Genomic DNA, 22,219 nt, shown 5'->3' with positions numbered 1-22,219 from the left:
TTGTTTATTTGGCTGCTTTTGCACATCTTTAGTCACAATAGTGCACTGTGGTTTTCAGAGAAATTGCTTGAGGACGCAGCTTTAGCAATCACCAATCACCAAGTTGATATTTTGATTTGTTAAGTAGTTTGGTTGAAGAACAAACGTCTACAAAACTAATGACGTCAGTTTCAGTCGTTTCATTCTAATCGCCAAATGTCAGCTTGCTGAAACAAATATGGGGGCTGTGAGCACGTTGCCGAGCTAGCATCAGCATGTAGCACAGTTAGCATGACTACAGACCTCTAGTCTTTTTCAACAGTTAAAGACACAGTCATTCAAGTATAAGAGATATGTATACAGATCCGTACAGAGAATAGTATGATGTCAGTGTTTTTACGCTCCAGTTCCCGCACTGCAGTCTTTCAAATCACAGTTGTCGAGCTGGAGAAAAAGAGTGACTCAGAGAGAAGCCACAGAGAATATTTCCTGAATAGCTGCAGCACCGTTGCATGCTCTGGCCCATATTGAACATAAACCATGTGCTGGAAACTCTGATTCACGACACCGGGAGTTATAATGCAGAGCCGCACACACGGGCCCATGAAACTTACACTTCTGCACATTGTAAGCTGATTAGTCAAAGACAGGGTGATCACACAAACACAAAGACAAAGCATCGTTTTCCAGGTGGGAATATTTCTTTAATAAAGAATCAAATTATCTCTTAAAACCGAATAATATCTCATCTTCAATGACTACAAGCAGAAAAGAAGCCGATATTATAAATACCCCCCCACAGCCCAAACCATGTACCTTGATTACATGCTAGTAAGAAACATCTTTCTGATCTTTTCATCTCAGTCGACTGTTGTATAAAAATCACAAGGTAAAATGAGTAGGTGGGAATTTCCACCTATAGAGCTTCTATCAGTATATATAAAAATAAGGCTCACAAGAAAAATAAATAGATGCACCTGCAGACTCCTTCATCCAGTCAGTATGACAGGGATTGTGTATTTCATCTCATGCTGTGTTCAAGTGCTCTTTGAAACAAACATGTATGACATCGACATACAACGCAAATAAACCTCGGTGCTAAAAAAAAAACAAAAAAACGTAAACGATCCACTTCATCTTGCTCGTTCTTTCATTCATTCATTTTGGATGGTAGAGCTGCTTTCACGAACACATGCATGCCACATATGTTATTGCACAGAGATGACATCACAGTTTCCCCCCCACAAAGTTTGAGAGATAAAGGGAAGTCGGTCTTTGGATTGTCCCCTCTTTCTCTCTCTCTCTCTCTTTCACCGATTAAACTCCATTCTTCACCAGCTCGTGGACACCCTGCTCATCGATCATCAGGGTTGGATGAAACTCTCGTCCCTTCACCAACTCCTCAAGACCCTTGAAGAAGTACAGGACATTATTAGCGGTCAGACTGATCACACGGAGTCAACAGCTCAGAGGTAGAACAACATCTGGAGATACATAAGTCCTCCTTTCTCCTTACCTCTCCCCCGTAGGACACTAGCGGAGAGATCTCACATTTGATTGGCAGGTCTGTTCCGTCCTTCAGGCTGCGTTTGAAAGGATTCAGGGAGGATCACAAGGAAAGAAGAGAATGAGTGACTGTCTAATGGAAAAGATAGACGGAGTGTAGCTGAGAGAAGCAGCTGTGAATCCTTGACAGCTGTTCGTCTACTGCAGCTTGTGATTAGAGATCAAAGGCAGAGAATCAGAGCTTCATCATTCCCAAATGCGACCGGTTATTAGTCCTCCGACCCGTAACAGACTTCCTCTAGAAGAAAACAGATGAGCGGCAGGTGATGTGTGCGGATCTCCAACCAGTGTCTTTGACAAACTGGAGGAGCTTCCCACAACGCTGCCATCACTCAACATGTTTATTTCTAGATAATCATTATAGACAACGACAGGTATTCACACATCAGGTGTTTCAGGTGTTTTGCTGAGCAGCTGAAGTAAAAGCCGACTGACTGAGGAAAAAAGCACACCCTTCAAGAGCCTTAATAACATTCATGGACGCCATGAATGTTAGAGAAGCACATGCTCATTTATTCCCGTCTTAAAAACAAGCAGGTGGATTTAAATTTAAAGCCAAAGTAGCAAGAGATGAACGGCTCACCCTGTCACTATTCGGCGCACAAATCAACGAGTTCATCATCTATTGCGGTGTAGCCACGGTTTGCCAGAAAGTGAGACCGGCTCCCTTTACCCAGCATGCAATACATTCCATATATTAGTAGAAACCGTCGCAGGGGAAATGATCTAGCACCAGGTCATTATGAGAGTACGTCATCCGAGCAGGCTGCTGTTTTCAGCCGACTAAACTGATCCCTGCTGTCGTTTCCTTCATCACAACTGACTGACGAGACAGAGAAGTGACTGTCGACTGGCAGTGGAAACGAAGGAAAGGGATGTCACGGATCAGAAGAGATGTTACATGGTGTTAACTGTGCGAGAGGAAGAAAGCCAGAACCCCATCACCATGCACTCAGTACTGCAGGGGGATAATTACTTTCTGTTGCCATCATCTGTGACACTGTCTGCTGCTCCGTCTCTGGAAACATTGCACGGGACACACAGGAGCAAGACCAAGCATGAGAGAAGGGGAAGTGAGAGTGTGAGGCTAAAAGAATATGATGTTTAAAACACAGTGTACACAGTGTTGGACAGTGATGGTTGAAACGAGCACGAAGAACCCGTTTCTGTGATGGTGAAAAACATGATGAGTGACGCGACAAGCTGTGGTCACCTGGGAATGGCGGGCACGCGTCTGCCGTTCTCATCGATGAAGTGGCCCCCAGCGTTGAGCACCCAGCGGTGGTGGAGGGACATGAGGGCGTGTCTGGCTGTGGTGGGCGTGTCCTTTCCTTCTTGGCTGTCCGCATTCTTCAGCGGGGAGAACTCGTCTTCACGCAGCACCTCGTACACAACGAATGTCCTGTTGGAATACGCAGCATCACATCAGCTCACTGGCAAAGGGCCCCGGAAAATAGACGACAATGTTATTGAGGACTGGGACGACAGTCCAAGGTAACGGACACGCAACACCAACGTCAAAGAACACCCGGCAACAAAGACTGACTGTGAGGTTGCCGGTGTCTGGCCTAAAACACTGAACTTGAACACACCACAAAGACTACAGCCAACAGCAATCTGGCATATAAATTCTGCCTCCGTGGAAAAGGAGAGAATTACGAGAAAGGCCTTGAATGCCCTTTGAACTTTGACGGTTTTCTTCTGTGTCTGAGCTGAACCGCCAGTTAGCGTAATCTCTTCCACTGACTCATTCTTCTCTTTCGATTTCAGAAACTCAGGTTTTTCCCTGTTTCCTCTTGTTTATCTTTGGATTTGGAGCTGTTGGTTAAACAAGGAACTGACAAGCTTTTAGAAGGTGTGAGTTCATTTACATAATTTACTGGTGTCCTAACTGAGACAGATGCTTGGTATTTAAAAGTTTTCAGTAACCTAACCAAATTTTTATATAAATCACAATAGACTGAATGTTCCTTGCGTTAAAAAAGAAAAGAAAATGTGAACGACATCTATAAATAAACTATTACTGAATATGTCATCTTTGCATCAAAAGTTCCAAATCAGTGATGCTGTGATTTCCCATTCATTAAAAATGCACCGTGCCATTTGTCTGCATATTTATACGGCACATGGCAGCACAACAGACCATAAAGGTCTAGACAAGAGGTATTCAACAGGGGGTCCCTAGGGTCGCAAACGTTTTGGTTGATTAGACATTTTTTTTATATTCCCCCTGCATTTTTTTCCATAAATTTAAATGTCTTTAAATACACATATACATAAGTAGGGGGTCTCCGCTCCATCTCTCCATCAGTTTGGGGGTCCTTGGCCTGGAAAACGTTGGAAGACCCCTGGTCTAGACCAATTGGGGCTGAGAAAGAACGAAAACAGTAGGACTTTTTAGAAATCTGGCTACAAATTCAGTCAGCCCATCTGGATTCTGCTAAATCTGCCAGTGTATGCACACTCTAATCCATCACCTCGGCGACACCAAAAGCTGTTTTTCACCCTTATTACTTCGAAATACAGTGCGTAAACCTTGAAAGAAGCTGGTCCGCAGTGTTTTTCCATCAGTCAATCATTACAGGAATCCTTTCATTAAATGTAAAGTCCTATTAGTAGTGGCGTGACTCAGGGCTGATGTCATGAAACTTAGGAGGAGGTGGAATGGGTGAACAGCTCGTAAACCTCCATCCTCCTGCGGAGAATCTGGCATTCGGTGTCTGCTGGACCAGACCTTGGAGAAATGGCACAACTGTGGCTGGTTGGGTAGGGACTGGGGACTGGAAAAAGGGGCTGGTTGTTGCATGGAAGGACAGATCAAGGACCAGTCAAACCTCGAGTACGGAGGCCTGCCAGGAGACCATATGCAATCCAGCTATCTCTCAAACGGAAAGCAAATTATTTATTGTATTCTTAATCCTTTAAAGGCTTTTAATTTAAGCTAAGGTGTGGCCCTTTACCAATTCTGGCACACATAAACATTCACCACCCTCTATGGAAAAAATTTTACAGCAACTCACTTAGCGAACTGGAAGATGTCAAACACAAACTTTTCCATTTTAATCCCATTTGGTTTGTCCGGTTTGATTAGCTGACCCTGAGCATCCACATATGGGATCTTCTTCTGGGCCACGTGGTGCTGCAGCTGTGGCTCGTGTTTCCTAATACATAAACAGAGACAGAAAAAAAAATCCTGGATTATGAACATAAGCACTGAAACAAACGAATGTTGAGGCAGAGAAGATCCCAAACTTTACGAAGAGATATATTCAGAAGTTTACTGTCTTACAGTACTATGTCTTTGAGGAAGGAGAAGCTGAAGAAGTGATTGGCTACGTTTCCTGCGTTGAACATCAGTCGGCCATCGGCGCTGCGCTTCTCAGCAGTCGCCAGGGTGATCTCGCTGTACTCCACTACCTGATAAAGCCCATCCACCTTGCAGACCACACCCACAGCCTCTGTCGGATTGGTTTTCTCCACCACCTGGAAAATAATGTCCCATTTTAAGAATCACTACAAGGTAAACCATTTGCATGTTAAATCCATTTAATCTGTCCACTTACTTATTGTGTAATACACTTGGACCTATTTCAACTACTTCATGATAAACATGTCTAAAGTCAAAAGACCAAAGGGCCACAGATGCATGAAACAGAGTTTAACTAACAATCGAAACAATCAGTGTATTCCACTTTATGCAGCCATAAAGCTAAAGTCTGCACTGAAAAAAAAAAACCTCCCCCCCCCGTCCATCTGTTGCTAATGACAGAGTGGAGTCCTGATGAGGGGGTTGGCGAACGGGATGGGGGCTGTTGAAGCCACATGAACTGTTAGCGCTGCTCAGTAATTTACGACGGGAGGGTGGGACTCCGCTCTGATCCTTCCAGCTCTGCTCCACAGCACATCTCATAATGTCAAACAGGACGCGGGGTCGGGATGTTCCTCAGTGAAATATTTCTTGTTTGTGTTAGCTTTAAACTGTACACTAAAAATTATTTCACAGGGATACTGCTATAGAAATTGTGTCTCTGGTGAAAAGAACTTTAGGCTTTGATAGAAATGTGGACAAGTGGCGTTTCTAAAGACGCAGAAGAAAGACGGTCAAGGGAAAACAAAACGGAAAATTTAAACTTTGTATTTTGTTAAGTTGCCATGATATGTATTATTTAATAATTGGAAGGACTTAAGAGTAACCATTCATTACAAATGTATTAATCATATGCTGCATATGTACTTTCAATTATCACTGAGTTATCAGTCAGAAAAGTTGTTGTTTCAGAAACCACTAGTCTGCTTCCTTCTGCTCCTCTCCCCCCTTCCATCTCTTCTCCATCTTTTTCTGTCTCATTACCCGGCCGGCCTCAGGCAGACTTCAGGCATCTTGAGATAAACTGGACTGTTATTGACGCTACATAAATAAACTGAACTAAGCTGAATTTCTGATGCATCACCAACGGCAAGCCAAACAACAAGCCACTTCCAGCTTCACCTAGTGCAACAGTGACTGTGTTTTTCCCTATTTTTTCCTCAGAATTTGCAAGTACCCGCTCCATACTCATTAAAGAGCTCATCATTATTGAATCTGGGAAGAATGTAGACTGTCAGGTTTCACCTCCAAGCAGTCAGTGAGAAATCATGACATGTAAATGTCTCCGTTATCCCCCACCAGGGATCAGACTTTCCAGTCAAACACCAGGAGCTAACATTACATTACATAACATTACATTACAAGTACCAACATGTATTGTCATTAAAAAATGCCACATATTTTCTACAGCGAGATACTTAACAGGCTTTTATTTATTTTTTTAAAGTGTTGTTAAAGGCATCAATATATTTTAATCCTATCCTTTGTTAATTTCGTCTTTTCTGTAGGAATCACAGATGCAGTCCTGGATTTGTTCATTTGCCTTGTCTCCCTCGACACAACCAACTCAACTCAAACTAAAGAGCCTGCTCTGTGAGAACCACATCTGTTGGACGCATTCATACATATTGCTAGTCAAATAAAAACGAGCTTACAATTAAAAGAAAACTATGCAAACAGTCACGCATAGCAACTGTTTATTTGGTAGTGGGGAAAAAAAAAGAAAATTAAAGGGAAAAGTGTCAGCTTCACACTTGTGTTTTCCGAAACGTCACAGACGATTCTGGTTCAAACCTCAATTTTCCTAGAGAGCTGTGATCAATTTATTACTCAAGGAGACTGCAGGAAAAAACTACACGGCTTACACCTCCGCCCAGTGGTGAGCTGTAAAAGGTGCAGCTGTGTAGAAACTTAGTAACTGATGTTGACCACACCTCTTAAGCAATACCAGCCACATATGAATCAACATTCGTCACACTTTGAGACCTCCTGGAAAAACTCAGCTAACTGATCAGACTGGATCACATACAGCGTGACTCAGCTGTTCATATAGGCGTTGTTCTCTTATTACGCTCAGTAGAACGTACTTCAAAAATTGACATGTGCTTTCACGGTCTTATTTGAAAAGCTATCATCTTTGAATGCATGTATTCTAGCAATGCTGCTGACACTTCCTGGTCTGGCAAAATGGAACTTTTGTCTGTTTGCACAATAGTGAGCTAACATCATATCAAACATCTTTATGACAGGAATATAGCAAGTGTGCTGCTACCTTGTCCTGTGTTATTTCGCTTTTGACGGAGCATCTGATACAAGAAAAAGGTCTTAGAAACACACACTTGCCACAGAAGCATCATAATTCAGGGGCTATGGTTTTGAAAAAATACTGTTTTAAGATGTGAATAATGGGAGCATATGTCTTTCACATCTGTCTAAAACAAATGCTTAAGAAGTGCTGCAGAGACGCCAAATCAGAGACAAAAGAAATAAGGAGGAAACATCTGGAGGTGTGACCAACCTTAGCTCCGCAGTCAGCTCCCTTCTGCACACAGAACCCAACAAAGCCGGGGTCCGCCACTTTGACCAGGATGTTATCAACGCAATAAACATGGATGAACTCAATCCCTCTCCGCTCCATGTCCTCTATGATACCCTGGTTCCCGAGAGATCTGTAAAGACCCCCGTTTCCATCTGGAACAGAAACAGGCGAGATGTGCTTGAGACACACAGACTCCGCTTGCCGAATGAGAAGCTCTCACACTTTGAACTACACTGTGCATTAAGACAGGAGTCACAGATCCAGTGTGGGCCTACCGGGGGCCATGGAGAGCTTCCCTTTGCTCTCCAGGATGATCTTGCCCTTGTAGTCCATGGCTGGAAGCATGCCCTGCTGGAAGAAGATGACGTCGTTCTTGTCCAAGCCGAAGTATTTATGTTGTGAGAAGAAATCCATGGTGGATTCCATTGTCCTGCCGCTGGTCATGATGTACCTAAAGGCAACGCAGAATGCACTGATTCATGTATCTTCCCAGTATTTAAAAGAAAGGGGGGATGCCAATTGGAAAAACCTAATTTTATCTACCATTAAGTGCTACAGAAAACTTCTTCGTCATACAAAGACTTATAAAGTTTAAGCATATGGCAGAAAATAAAAAAAAGAAATGACTAAACTACAAAATTAGACCTGCAGAAGATTGTGATTACTGCACTTCTGATACAACCCCAACAATCTTAAGCAACATCTACAGCAACGGGAAGACTTTAAACACTGCCATCTTGTTATCTCCACCTTTTACTTTAAGCCGTAACCCCGACCTTAGATCCACTCTGCAGGGAACTAATCCTTTTCCAGTAACACAACTTCCTTGATTGGGTTTCCTTTGATGCTCACAGTGGCATGACCCTGTTAATCATCACCCAAGCATAACTAGTGCGAACAGTCCTCATTATGAATGAGATCCACAGTGTTTGGTAGCTGGAGTCTGCTTATGTTCCTCAACTAAAAGAGTCAGCTGGCTAAAATACTCTGTATAAAACCCAATGTCTCACCAGGGAATACAGCACTTGATTTTGTGCTTCTCCTCAGCCAGCTGTTGCAGCTTCAAGATGCGTTCGGCTTGGATCTGAAAGAGGGTTTTGTGGGACGGCAGCCCCACGTCGTACATGCCTTTGGGGTAAGAGACCCCCAGTCTGGTTCCCTGGCCTCCTGCCAGCAGTAAAGCTGCCACTTTATTCTGAGAGATGCAGCGAAGACCTGAAAGACAACACAGAGGACCAGTTGGAAATGTCACAAATAGAAGCACAAACATGTGTCCTGTAGCATATTTAAGACAGTCACGGAGGTCTAGCGCTAGATGCTGATAGGATCTCAATATACAAACACTACATCTCATCTTTAATGATGGCCATATTAAGTTTTATTATCTGCAATAATAATAAAAAAAATGCTGATAAAATGAATATATTTTACTGAGCTGTAAACCAGCATTTTGGGACAAGTCCAACAAGACTTGGATCTGACGTACTAAACAAACCCTGACTAAGAGCCTCTGATTGACTTTACTGTTGCTCACTTGGTCAACAGTTTCTACTGGCTCCAGTTTAACCTGCATCAACTGCAGCTATGTGACATCAGTATGCATCAGTCTTTCTGGGTGCCAAAGGACAAGTTTCATACCCAGGGCGGGCCTGCCAGAGTTTGACTACTCTACCAAACCTCACACTCAGTACGCCCTGCACACAGTTTTGGTCCCGTCAGAGCATGATGACCTCATGAATGAGGGTCAAGAGGCAACTCCATTTACGTCAGCCCCAAATCAACACCAGATGTGTTCTGCTAACCACCTCCACTGTCATCCTCCCCCATGAAAAAGAAATCTGACAGACTCGTTAACTGGTTAGACCCTCACAGAATGCAGGATTGCGCAAAGCATAATGAACAATACGACTTACTCATATTTCCAATCCGCACAGGGGAATGAGACTGGGAACACTTTATGAGTTTATACAACCACACAGAAGACAGATTGAGAATATCTGATTCTTATCAGCCATGCCATAAACTATTCCTGAAGATTTGATTAAAAGACGGCTTTTGGCTTAGCTGCGGAAGTCAGTTCTTAAGCTAAGGGAACAATCGCTCTTCCCTTCACAGCAGGTCATGTTCTTCTCATTTAGAGGTTCATAATTGTATTTTGGAGGTTCGCACATTTCAGTTTTCAATAAAGAAACTATTTTTCCTCATCTGGGCAGCAGCTCTTTTCACATTCTGTCTGAAACACTTCGCTTTAGCTCCTGAGTGTTTTTAATGCCCTCAACCTGCTCTCACTGATCAGCTGGCCGACTCTATTGTTTTCATCAGCTGTTGTGAGCTGCCAAATTAGTTGCCAGGTGGGCATTATGCAACATACACAGTATGTGTTACAGGTGACGTACACAGGTAACGTAACAAAAGGCTACAATCAGCGTCTTTCAGGCAGTTCAGGAGCAGTGTTTTCTGTGAGAAAAGTGGACTTTGTAACTTGGCTGACATTTCACATGCACATAAAAGCTATATAACACTCTAAAGGAAGGGTAAATCAAAAAGAATAAAATAACGTCTTTACGCTAACCTAGTGTGGTGCCAGTAAAAGCATTTCCTCTCTCAGTTCTAGGACATCAGTTTGTATTCTTAACCTTTAACAGTGTAATAAACGTTAACAGTTTATTCACAGGGAGTAAATGAACACACTTTCAGGTTCTTCTGATGGAGCTCACCTGCTAGCTCCCACTCTTTCAGACTCTCCCTGTCTCTTGTCACGCTGCCCAGCACCTCCCTGGGCACCGGCTCCATGCGGGCGTCCATCTTCTCTTGTTTGCTGCTGCTGGACGTCTCCATGGCGCTCTTGAAGAATCCGTTGATCTCCTGAAAGTCCATCCCTTGCATGTCATGGGTCAAGTCGGCCTGCTGCTCAGGGCTCAGCTCACTCCAGAACTGCAGGAGGTGAGACTGGCCGGCTTCAGCCAACCTCTGGGCGAGTCCGCTGGTGCTGGGGTCCATGGTTGCGCTTTCAATCAACTCTGACAGACTGGAAGAGATGTTGCCGGTGAGTTGGACAGTACAAAGGTTACACCTGAGCATACCTTAAATTACGTCGGGCTATTAATGACAGCTACACACATCACACAAGTTATATTTTTTTAGGTGATCCTACCATTTTAAATAAAATAGATCATATTTAGGAACCTGTGAGTTACACAACTACATTTTAAGGGGATAAAACTAATATTTTGGCTGATGGTAGGTCAGTCAAAAGTAGTGACAACCAGTTTTCAAGGTAGTTCTTCTAGTGAAAACTGGACTCGTGGACAGGATTTCTGCACTCCGTCTACTACTGGTAAAACTAGCATGACAACATTATTTATATCTTGAACTGAAAGTATAGCTAAGCTCGGTTCCAATTAACCAGATAACTATTGCTCTCTTTGTTATAACCCGCATCCACCATGAGCAGCTTGCTGGACCAGGAAATCATCACATTACTGGAGGGGAGAGACCTCTTAGGGTTTGACTGGGATGCTGGTAACACAGAATCGAAATGCTGTCAAAAATAATCATGATATAAATATTCAAGAAACTTTCAGACTTGGTGTTTCCAGGAGGTTGTGTTAAAGTCTCCTTAAGGGATATGAAGATATAGACTTCACCGAAACACAGCGGGGATGCCTCGGTTCAGAGAGCAGCCATTAAGTCAGTATTAGCACTGTATTGAAATATGCCGCTGTTAATAATCTTCTATATCTAATAAGCGTGTGTACCATGTAAGCTACATGTATCAGTCATTGTGTTCATGAGCTGTCTTCAGCAGGAGCGCCAAACGAGTGTCAGGCAGCGACAACGTACAGTCGAGGAGATATTAGCAGCTACCCGGCTAACTCTGGAGGAAGCGGTTGGCTTAACTGATACAACAGTTAAAAAACAACATCAATTAAATATTAAACTCTTACCTCTCACAAGAGCTCCTTCTGAATTTAAGACCATTAATGCCAGTCGCTGTGTGGTTTCTACGACTAGTTACGACGCCTCCCACCCGGACGACACCTCCTGCTACGTCACATTTGACGTGGCAATAGCAGCGTGTGTGCTGCATTCAGGTGTTCCTCGTAGATTTCCCTTATCCTTTGCGCTTTACTCTCTCTTGTTGGCCGTCGACATACAAATACACAGATACTGAAGGAAATATTTGTATTGTATATAGTACAAAATAAGCAATGCCACAAATTCAGCATATAGTATATTCATGTTTTTTTGTTTGTTTGTTTGTTTTTTAAAGCATGAATGTATTCCAAAAAAACGACACGTTCTCAAGCATGAGAACGCCACCTGTATGATGACTGTATATGGTGTACCTGACCAGGTGGCATGATGGAGACTTAAGTTTAACGCAGTTACATGAAAAAGGTGACATGCCCAATTAGTTTTATTGTTCCTTGTGATTGAGACAACGACAAAAAATGTTGATGTTATTGACTTTTTGCGCTGTATGACCAGAGCAAATGTATTCCAATACTTGCAAAGAACCTACAGAAACTCGGCAAGAACATACTGAAGAACACCAGAAGAACCTATGAGAACTAATGAAAGATTGGATTTTTGGCAGCACAGACACAGCTACACCTGGGTGTATTACTGCCCTCTGCTGGATAAAGGTTATTTAAAGAACTGCTAATTGTTCCGTAGTAAACACTGAGCTTCCATCTGTGATGATGATCTGATGATGAACTGATCTTAATTTTAAGCTATGCTACATGCACGTTGACTCCTGTTCTCTCAGTCCCTTGAACCATCTGTAAATATTTAGAAATGATATTGGATTGTTCTATTAGGATATTCATCTATTCTTTAATCACTTACAGTTACCTTGTGAAAGTGTTGTTTCAGTATATGACTCGTGAATTAGCCAAAAAGGAACATATAACCAAGCTATATTGTTTTCTTGTTGTGATGTATTCCATTGCCCGGTCTTTTAAACAGTTGAAAAGGTGTTATATGCATTATAATCCAGCCATAGATATTTCTATAATTTCAATGCAGCGCTGGAACATACAGACAGCAGGATCTCTAAACTTTCCAAGCACTGATTTAGCAGCAGAGCCACAGACATAACATTCATGATCGAGTAGATCTCATCATTGCTTATTATATTAAATGCATGGTCCCTCATTTTGCACCGTAAGCACATCTGACCCACATATGACAATTAGAAATACTGACAATTCTCAACAGTTTTAGTTAAATGAACAACCCAAGCACAGGTGGTTTCTCTACTGGGGTGATTCCCCAGCAAAGGGGGCATGGAAGAGGCGTTTTCCTAAACATCCAATAGTGTTTAACCAGCTATCAGTGACAGGGATAATGGGGAGAGAAAATGTACATACACAACATTTCAATTTGTATTTGATAGACTTGCCAATTTTGTTCCCTACTTGTTGTTTTGTTGGAGGAAACCTGCGCAGACACAGAGAACACAAAGTCCAGACAGAAAAACCTGCTCACGTCTGTCTCTCAGAAATAAATGAACCACTGCGCTGTTTTTAAGTTTCCAGGTACTGAGAAAGGATGTTCTGAATCCCAGCACAGGTGTTTCCAGGATTTACAGGAGCGTGCTGATTATTAGGGCACAGCAGTTTGAGAATGAAATGTCTTTTAGCTTGTGGAGGCTGATGTGTAGGCACTTTGGCAGGACAGCAGACTGGGAATGGTGGAAGGTACTCATCAGTGATAGCAGGTACTTTATATAGTAGTCTATATTTGTTTTATTTTTCTCAGTTTTAGATTTACTCTTATATTGTTTAACTTGTGTGTCATGTGCAATTATTACTATTGCTGGTTGCAGGTACAAAAATACATTTCACTGTGCTTTATACTATGTATAACTGTGCATGTGACAAATAAAAATACCTATCTACTTCAGGACCCACGGAAAGCAGCTTGGGAGCTGCAGCTGGTCTTTCATTAGCTGCAGTAGGCTTTTCTGGTGAGGCTGGAATCATCTCCAGAGCTTCAGTAGGTGCTTGCTGAGTTTCAGTGGATTCTTTGCAAGCATCAGATACTTTGTCAAGCAGCTCAAGAGCTGCTGCTGCTGATGGTGTCTCTGGAGCTGCTGTTGCATTCACCTCAGGTGACTCGGCATGTAATTCCTGAGGCTCAGCAGGTTCAGCAAGTACTTCAGGCTGTGGTTGGGTCGCCTTCATTTAGTCTCCTCTTTCCAGAGTGGAGGAAAGTTTTCCTCATTGAATTGCAAGCTGTTCAGGTCATCCACCTCCTTGGTGTCTGGTGCCATTTTTCAGGGGCTGATCAGTAACTCTTGTTGTTCGGTGTGACAGGCTGCCTCGTTGACTTTCAACTCTGAGAAGCAGGCTGCCTTCACAGACCACTCTTTCTTAGTAGACTTGTTTGGATAGGAGTCCTGAAAGCTGTGGTCTTGCTTAGTTTGGTTTGTGTTTCCCTTTCAGAATAATTTCCGTTCGGTCTTTGGATCACTGAGTGTCGTTGTCTCAGGGTTCTGCTCCAGTTTCTTCCTGTTAAAAGGGAGTTTTTACTTGACACCGTTGGCTTCGTGCTTGCTCTGTTTGTTTCAGGCCAGATTTTGTAAGGTGTATTGAGGCCATTTGAATTGTTATTGATGCTGTATAAATACAGTTTAATTGAAATTTAATATTTAGTATCTGTCCTATAGATATTCAGTATTCAGCTGCAGTGTATATAAAAACTCACTTAGCAGACTTTGGTGATGTAAAAAATTAATCATGTCAGCACTCGTGTCAATTACTTTTCTGAGGTCAGAGAGTTGCTGTTCAGTAATGAGTCTACCAAAGTGAGCTCTGCAAGGGACCTGCTGCAACCTGTTTGGCTGTCAAAACTGGCAGAACATCTGACAGTTGTTATGTGACAACTACCACCAGCCTCATTAAAAAAACAGACAGATCTGGGTGTCGGAAAAGCAGCCCTTTCAGTCTACAGCAAGAGTAAACACTGCCAAGAAACTGACTCTCCACAAATCTCTCCTGATTGTAAATGCTCTGTAAAACATGAGTTTAGCAGGTAGGTCAACGTCCAGTGCTTTTTGTTGGGACTCTCACTTTCTAATCCCTCAATCCTGAACTCGGCCACACGGTGGCGACACAACCATTTGTGAGGCGGAAGTAGTTTTCTCCCAGCTGGAACAATTTTGTTTTGGTCCTCCGCCTAGCCAAGCTAAGCTAGGCACGCTTCATCTGTCCAGTGTTTTTCTGACTGCTGAAGAAAATGAAGAAGTTTTTTGACGACATTAAGAAAGACATGAAATTTAAAACCGCAGGACCCGGGAAGAAGCTAACGGAAGACACGAGGCAAGTGGAAATCATGTCAGCTAACTAGAGCTAGCAGCAGAGCTAGCTCATAACGTTTGCAGAATTTAGTTAGCTTGCTGCTAAATGCTGGTGACTAATGAGTACTGGTTTAGCTTTAGCGTGTCCTGAAGCTCACCAAAAACAATGATCATGTGTAACTTTATTAACATTTTAGCGGTAAACAGGCTAATTGTAGCAGCCTGGGTCAAGTTATACAACACTCAGCACGGTGTGAGGCGCCCATCTACTCTCAGAGTAACTGGGCTAACAGTTAATCTCTTGACAAGCTTGTTTAGCTGATGATCTATGTAAAGAGAGGTAGATTTACTTGTAGTTAAGCAGACCTGCCTATTCAGTAGAAACAGTTGTATTGTACTGGTTATCATGGCTAATCTAAACACAACACTGTTTACACAAAGCATGTTCTGTGGCCGTAATCTAAAGAGATCTGTGTCCCCACTTTATGTTCTCCTCCTCCTCATGACAACGTAGCGCCAAGCCCGGGGTGGTGCAGGGCAGCTCCAGTGGCAAAAAGAACCGCTATGCCCCCAGTGAAGGAGCCCAGATGGCTGGAGCTGCAGCCCTGGCCAGGATTGAACAGCAGCAGCGGCCCAAGGTGCACACCTCCCAGGACGCCATCAGGAACCAGGGTGAGGCATAAAAAGCCCCGTCATTAAAGTGGTTTACAATGCACACTGTCTAAAATAAAACAAATAATGAACACACCATTGCTGCTTTTTGGAACATAAGCAGCTTGTCAAATGCACTTCCCTTCTTCAAGTTGCCTGATTGTGATTATTCACAATGACACTACAGTATCACACAGGGGAACTTGACAGCCAACGCAGACTATTATATATCTGTGTCATGATGAGCAAACCTTAACGACCACGGAAAGAAGATAGGACTATTAGTAGACACATACTGTATGCAGTGAACAGTGTTTGATTAAATAATCACCTTTTATTTTGTTGTTTATGATCCTGTTTTTCATGTTTTTGATGCACTGAAGACACCGGTAACCAAACAGATGTATATAATTTCATAATTTCATGCATTTGCTTATAGTTAAAAGAGAACTGGAAGCTGAGGCGGCTGCAATGGCTGACAAAGAGAAGGAAGCAGCAGCAGCAGAGGTATGAATAGTTTTAACACATTTGTATATCATTTTTTTTAATGTACTTCACCACTTATCCAAGGAACATCTATTATTAGGAACATCTGTGGATGGCGTCCAGCTGAAATTCACGTTTCTGGAGTCTGTTACCAGCGAGATACTCACTGACAATTGAAGGAATTTGTTTTGCTCCTGTTTATTTCCTTTCAGTGAGTGGTACTTTAATGACTCACAGAGGGCATTTGAAAGGAAACTATGTATGTTAACTGGGCCCTCAGGGGAGGTGGACCGAAAACAAAGCAGACAAAGCAACTTGATAATAAGAATAATGGGTGAATCGCCTTCAAGAAAACTCAGCAAGTCCAGTTGCCTTTGTATTAAGCCATTATATTTGTCTTAAGTATTTAATCTATTAACCATGTCGAACTCCGATTTCTGTCCAGGGATCCAAAATTCCAGTGAAAGATCCCGCCTGTCTCTCCGTGTCAGGTGTGTACTTCACCTGTCCGCTAACTGGAGCCACGTTAACCAAGAGTGAGAGGGAAGTCCACATTAAAGAGGCCATTTTCATGGTATGTCTTTTTCAAATTATGTGTCCCATTCTTGTCAACAGAATATGCATGCTAACGTAGTTGTTAAAAAAAACATGTTTTCACTGTCAGCGCTTTGAGGAGGATGCGGTTGAGGCCTCCGTGATGATGATGCACACATTTAACAAAGACAGAGACAAGGTGAAGGCTGCTGTGGACATCATAAGCAAGTAAGACATTGGCTACGTCTACATGGACACTATGTCTTCTTCCTTATTCTGACTGATCTATTAATCTGCTTATTAGTGGAATACTGGTGTCCACTGAAACACAGCAACTTGATGATGATATAAAAATAATGAGTTAATAAGTTCATCATCTTCCACCTAAGGCTGACTTGAATTTCATTATTTTTTTTTTTTTTGTCAACAGGTACATTGAAAACATATGTAAGAACCCCACAGAGGAGAAATACAGGAAGATTAAACTCAGTAACAAGGTGTTCCAGGTGTGTGTTGAACTAGTCTCTCAATATTCCTGGCCAGCTTTCTGCTCTTCTTGGCTGAGGACTAATGATTTGTGTTATATATTATTATATATGGCGTCCCATTTAAGAATAAACATAATATATATAATATATTTGTATGTCTGTCTTGTGTGCATGTTTTTTTCAGGAGAAAGTGCGTCCTATGGAGGGCAGTAGAGAGTTCCTGCAGGCTTTGGGCTTCATAAGCGTTATGTTTCCCATAGAGGGCCAAGGTAAATGAGTCCCGATGCTTTGGATAAATATTAACAGCAAAGTTCTGTGCACTAGCCAGTGACTGCTTTCACTGATATATCGTGAGTAACTCGGCCTTTACATCTTTTCCCCTCGTGCCCAACTTTCATGGAGATCAGAGGAGGAAGAGGAGTTCCTGGTGCTACCGGAGCAGAGTCCAGATGCCCTGGAGCTGTTGAAAGAGAGGAGGGATCGTCTTCAGAGAGGGGAGCCGGTCCGAGCACAGCTGGACAGGCAGCCTCAAGCTTTCAAACCCTCTCCTAACGCTCAGCGCTTTGAGCTGCCGCCCGAGTTCTACAACCTGACGGTGGAGGAGCTCAAGAGGGAGCAACAGCAGAGGTACGGACTCAGAATCACAGAAGCTACATTTCAGCATCAATACGATGGATGTGTATTTACTGTTTCATGAACAGAGGCGTCCTCTTCAAACTGGGATCAAACTTTTTTGACCGGTTTCAACTCTCTGATTGATCTGATTGCACAAAATGTATTAGTGATGAACAGGGATGAGTTTGTAATTTAACGCCTCTGTGAGAGTGTGGTTATGCACCCCTGATTCACCAGGCTTCATTTAATATTCCTTAGGCGTTGTTCTTGTGCTCATCAAAGGGGTTGTTTTACACAGCTTCAAAAAATTGTCTGACATGAGCAAGATGATGTGTTGGAGTTGAATCAGTACTTGCCATTGACGTAAGATTAGCGTGATCTGTGTTAGTTATTAAGAAAGTCCGGCTAAATTCTGCCCATCTTATATAAAAAAAATAAATAATTAAATACTCGTAATGCGATTTGAAACCACTGCATTCATCCTTTTAATTCATGGTATTTCTAGGTAGATTCAGATATTCACTTATTTCACAGCCAACTCTTGGCCACAGTCGTTCACGGCCTCTAACAGACCCACTTATAGTGACCGATATGTTAATTTCGTTATTTTGTTGGTGTCCTGTTTTATTTGCTACCTTGCTGTGCCGTGTGTCTCTAGCCACGAAAAGGACTGCGATCTGTAGTGATTGTTTATGTCGAGTGGTTTGTGTGTTTCTCAGGAGCGACTTGTTGGAGAAGAACGCCATGCTGCGCACTAAGGCCATGAGGGAGAAGGAGGAGCAGAGGGAGAGAAGAAAATACAACTACACCCTGCTCAGAGTCAGGCTGCCTGATGGAAACCTGCTGCAAGGTTAGAATCACCGTTTCTTTTCATTTCACAAGAGGCAATAAGGATAATTTAGTAAGCATACTGTTGTTTATCGCTAATAAAAACGGGCGTGGCTCAGTAAAGAATACGTGTGACCCCATGCAGGGACCTTTTACGCCTGGGACCGGCTGCCTGCGCTGTTTGGGTTCATCAGGGAGTGTCTGGTGGACGGCTGGCAGCCGTTTGAACTCATCGCTCCCGGAGGACAAAAACTACAAGAATCCGAAGAGGTTGCTCTCGCAGAGTGTAACTTGGTGAGTTGAAACGAGAGTCCTCTCATAAAACAGGCCAACAGCTAGAAAGGCGTCAAGCTCATGCCGAAGTGATTCATTAATTAGTCAAACGCCACAAATAAGATTCCATTACGTATTTATAATTTCCAGTTAAGGCTGATGACACTCTTTACTTTAGCTATTATCTGCACAGCAAACAGTCTGACACAACTTATTCCTGTCATATCTATTTGCACATACAGTAAATTAGTCACAGTATTGCTCATGTTTGTATTCATTTTCTCCAACAGAAACCCTTTAAAGGTGTTAATTTGAGGTTAGGTGCCACATTTAGGTCAAACTGTGTTTTGCTGTCTTTTACAGTAGCTGCAGTTTTTCTCATGATTGATCTTGACTGTGAAATGTAGGCTTAATTCAACTATGATACAACTTTTGTCCACTAAAAAAAAAACAGTAGAGGGCTTTTAATTTAAGTGTTTTTAAGTGTTGAACGCCGTGACTTTAGCTGGGCAAATCTTGTTGCAGTCACTTTTTTGAGGAAATATGGTGCATGTCGCATTGATGGTGTCATTATTTTCCCATCTACATTGTTCTTAGGTCCCTGCCGCCCTGCTCACATTTGCCTGGGATGCGGCCGTGCAGGCCGATGTTGCAGCTGCAGGAGGACAGAGCCCCACCCTCCTCAAACCTGACCTGCTGAAAAACATGCAGACCCTGAGCTGAGCAGACGTACTCTGTCTCCTGAACTCTCCCTGCTAACTCCCTCTTCTCCCCCCCCCCCGCAGCGCAGGGAGCCTAACCGCCCCCTGATTAATGATTCGCTTATTTTTATAAATTCGGAGTCGGTAGCATTGATAGAGAAGGGGCAGCTTCACCTGAAAGCATTGGCTCAGGCTAGTCTCTGTGTGTGTGTGTGTGTGGGGATGTCGCCCTACAGCCTGCCTCAGCAGCACACCGTGTTGACGGAAGCACCACCAACAGGGACAAAGCAAGGGACATGTGTTTGTTTTCTGTTGCACCCTGAACAAACTCTGTGGCAGCAGTCCTCTGTGCTCTACCTAACAGTCAGCCAGTCAGGTAAACTCATGGCACATGCCACCTTTTTCAGTTACGTTTTAACTGGGTCACCACATCCTCTTCCTTTTAAACATAGCAGAAAACCAAGTACATTTAAAACTGTTTGTGCGTCAGCACCTGATGTGGTTTTAAAGGCTGCTGGATGTCAGTGCGCTGTCCGTTCCCATGACTGAAACGCTTTCTGTTTTAACATCGTTGAAGAGAACTCATTGCGCGGTGTGTGTTACCTAATGGTTGTCTGGTCTGATTTTGTGTGATATAAGTCTGGCTCCGCCACCGCAAACATACATAAGCTCCTGCTGACCGTTTGTCCTCTGCTCTGCAGTGGCCTTGCACTCCTCGGTGTTGTACGACAGACTGGCTTCTGTGGTTGCTTCAATATGAGCACAAACTACGTGTCATAAATCTAATTCATCCTTCTGGATACTAGTGTTAAGATCTAAAACTGAGAGATGTAATTTCAGATGATGTTCTGATGACTGAGGTTTTGTAAGAGGGTTAGCTGTGCGATACTTAGACCAGAATATTTTCACATATTTTATTAAGTGTTTTAAGCACTTTGAAGGACTGTTTAAAAGTTTATATAACACTATAGGTGTAAAGAGTGCCCCAAATGTAAAGTTGTACAGAAACGTCAAACATAGCATTATCCACAGTATGCAAGTGATAGATGGTTTAATAGTAGAGGTTACTGCAGAAGCTTAGTGTAACCAACTTGCTCCGGCTTGCAGAAAGTCACAATTTACTTTTCTGTTGTTAAAACTGGCAGCATGGACTCCTGTTGTATTTAAAAATGGTGGTTTTAATTATTGTCGAGTCTTGTATTTGTTTGTATCAAACACATTTCAGTCACAGTGGGAGTCTGTGGAAATGGCATTGTTAACACCTACTAGCCCAAATGAATCCTGCACCAACTTGGACTGGTGTGACTTAAACTACTCCAGTATTGTGTTTTCTAAGCATCTGTTCCCTCTAAAACATGTCATTGAAGGCTAACGTGTTCATGTAGGTTTTGCTCTACGTGAATGGATTTCTCCTGCTAGTGGTTGGTTAAGATGACAACGACCTACCTCTCATCATTTGTGCTAATACATCACAGGCTGCACACAAACATACAACAAATCCAAACAACTGGGTGTTAACTACGTAATATGAAGTGTCCCAGCATGGCCAAATTAGCCAGAAGCGACTTTTCTGCCGTCTTCTTAAATCTGTCCTCCAGCTGTTCAATCTTTTACCTGCATTGTCACCCTCGTAAAGTAATTACTGAGCAGTTGTGATATGACCGAATGTCCTGTTCTGACTTGTGTTCTGTTGCTTTTGAAGCTGCCTGTAATAAAGTCTGCTTGCACTGCATCTTAACTAAATCAGACGGTGAGTCTGTTAAACTTTGACCCGTGCCTTTAAGACTTTCTTCAGTACAGTAGGTTGTTAGTGTTGGATACGTACAAGGGTTTAAATGACGCTTAACTTCTAAACCGTGAGTAACGATTGTTTAGTAACCAGCCGTTTACTATTCATATTTTAATCCAACAAAATACATATTACCCCACCACAAAAATGCAATTAGACCTTTTAGTTGGCTTTTAAAGGATGTTGACATGAAAACATATCAACAGAATTTGTGTCATACGCACAAAGTGGAAGAAGAACCGGGTTAAAATAAATCTGAGCTTTCTGGACACTAAAGCCGATGTTTGTTACAGAATAAATGCACCATTCACACCACAAATCTTGGGGCTACTTTCAAGGGAAAAATCTATTTTTCTTATCATTAGTACGAGGTTTTTTGTTCGTTTGAGGAAAACAAAAAAAGGATTTTAATAAGGTATCTAAAGTTAATACACTCAGCTGACTTTCACAACTTTGAAACTACTGGCTAAAACCTATACAAAAGGTATAAACTCGTCCTCCATGGAGGAAAGCTGAAACAAATTTATAAAGGTGCTTATTCAACTGTAAGGTCTGTTTTGAAGTAGACTGGTGCTGTTGAAGTGGTGCGTTTTACAGACCTTCGTTTCCTTTTTTTTGTGAGTGTAGGCCAAATACTCACTTCCTTGTATAACACCACAATTCAACAGCACCACAAACTGCAGTCTTGGGACCCTGTCCTGTTGTTTACATGGACATGAATATTCCACTAATAATAGCGCAGCCCGGATAGAAATTCCTCATGTAACCAACAGAACAGACGTGATGAGGATTGAAGGGGCTGGTGTAAAGCTTTGACAATCTGTGCAGTAGGAAAGTATTAGCACCCGACGTAAATGCTTAATGATTGTCTCTGGTTTTAATCAACACATGTGCGTGTCATTTGATGTTTGCCCCACATAGGGTTAACATCAGGTGGCAAGTTTCCAAGAGCAGCGTGGTAGCTGCAAAACAAATATTTGAAAAGATGAACAAAGCTGGAATTTATGTGGGCTGTGCTGCTGAAAATGTGTATTCCTCTTGGTCATTTGTTATTGAACAAATTCAGCGTCGTCAATAAAGTTTAGAAAACTTGT

The 22,219-nt window shown here is 42.5% G+C and overlaps 2 protein-coding genes across 3 annotated transcripts; one reads left to right on the top strand and one right to left on the bottom strand.

Moving 5' to 3' along the window:
• Positions 1-84: 84 nt before the first annotated feature.
• Positions 85-11,552, bottom strand: uap1 (UDP-N-acetylglucosamine pyrophosphorylase 1). 2 transcript variants are annotated; one of them, XM_084548179.1, is made up of 11 exons: positions 11,399-11,552; positions 10,169-10,479; positions 8,462-8,666; positions 7,727-7,902; positions 7,431-7,603; positions 4,835-5,028; positions 4,566-4,706; positions 2,759-2,947; positions 2,522-2,563; positions 1,496-1,562; positions 85-1,389 (listed from the first exon to the last, which is right to left on the bottom strand). In XM_084548179.1, exons 1-11 carry the CDS (start codon positions 11,539-11,541, stop codon positions 1,297-1,299), a joined length of 1,734 nt encoding a protein of 577 aa, XP_084404305.1. In that variant the 5' UTR covers positions 11,542-11,552; the 3' UTR covers positions 85-1,296. The 2 variants fall into 2 exon arrangements, with proteins under 2 accessions (XP_084404305.1, XP_084404306.1); XM_084548180.1 differs by lacking the exon at positions 2,522-2,563.
• A 1,543-nt stretch (positions 11,553-13,095) lies between these two features.
• Positions 13,096-22,188, top strand: ubxn6 (UBX domain protein 6). The gene is made up of 11 exons (XM_084547928.1): positions 13,096-14,782; positions 15,275-15,432; positions 15,851-15,918; positions 16,343-16,471; positions 16,562-16,659; positions 16,862-16,937; positions 17,104-17,188; positions 17,327-17,546; positions 18,254-18,384; positions 18,508-18,656; positions 19,233-22,188. The coding sequence occupies exons 1-11, from the start codon at positions 14,700-14,702 to the stop codon at positions 19,356-19,358; spliced, it is 1,323 nt and encodes a 440-aa protein (XP_084404054.1). The 5' UTR covers positions 13,096-14,699; the 3' UTR covers positions 19,359-22,188.
• The last annotated feature ends 31 nt before the right edge of the window (positions 22,189-22,219 follow it).

This window comes from Chelon labrosus (assembly GCF_963514085.1).
Source record: "Chelon labrosus genome assembly, chromosome: 7".
In the NCBI taxonomy this organism is placed as follows: Eukaryota; Metazoa; Chordata; class Actinopteri; order Mugiliformes; family Mugilidae; genus Chelon; species Chelon labrosus.
Note: the sequence above shows the minus strand (reverse complement) of the source record. Positions and strands in the feature narration are given on the sequence as shown.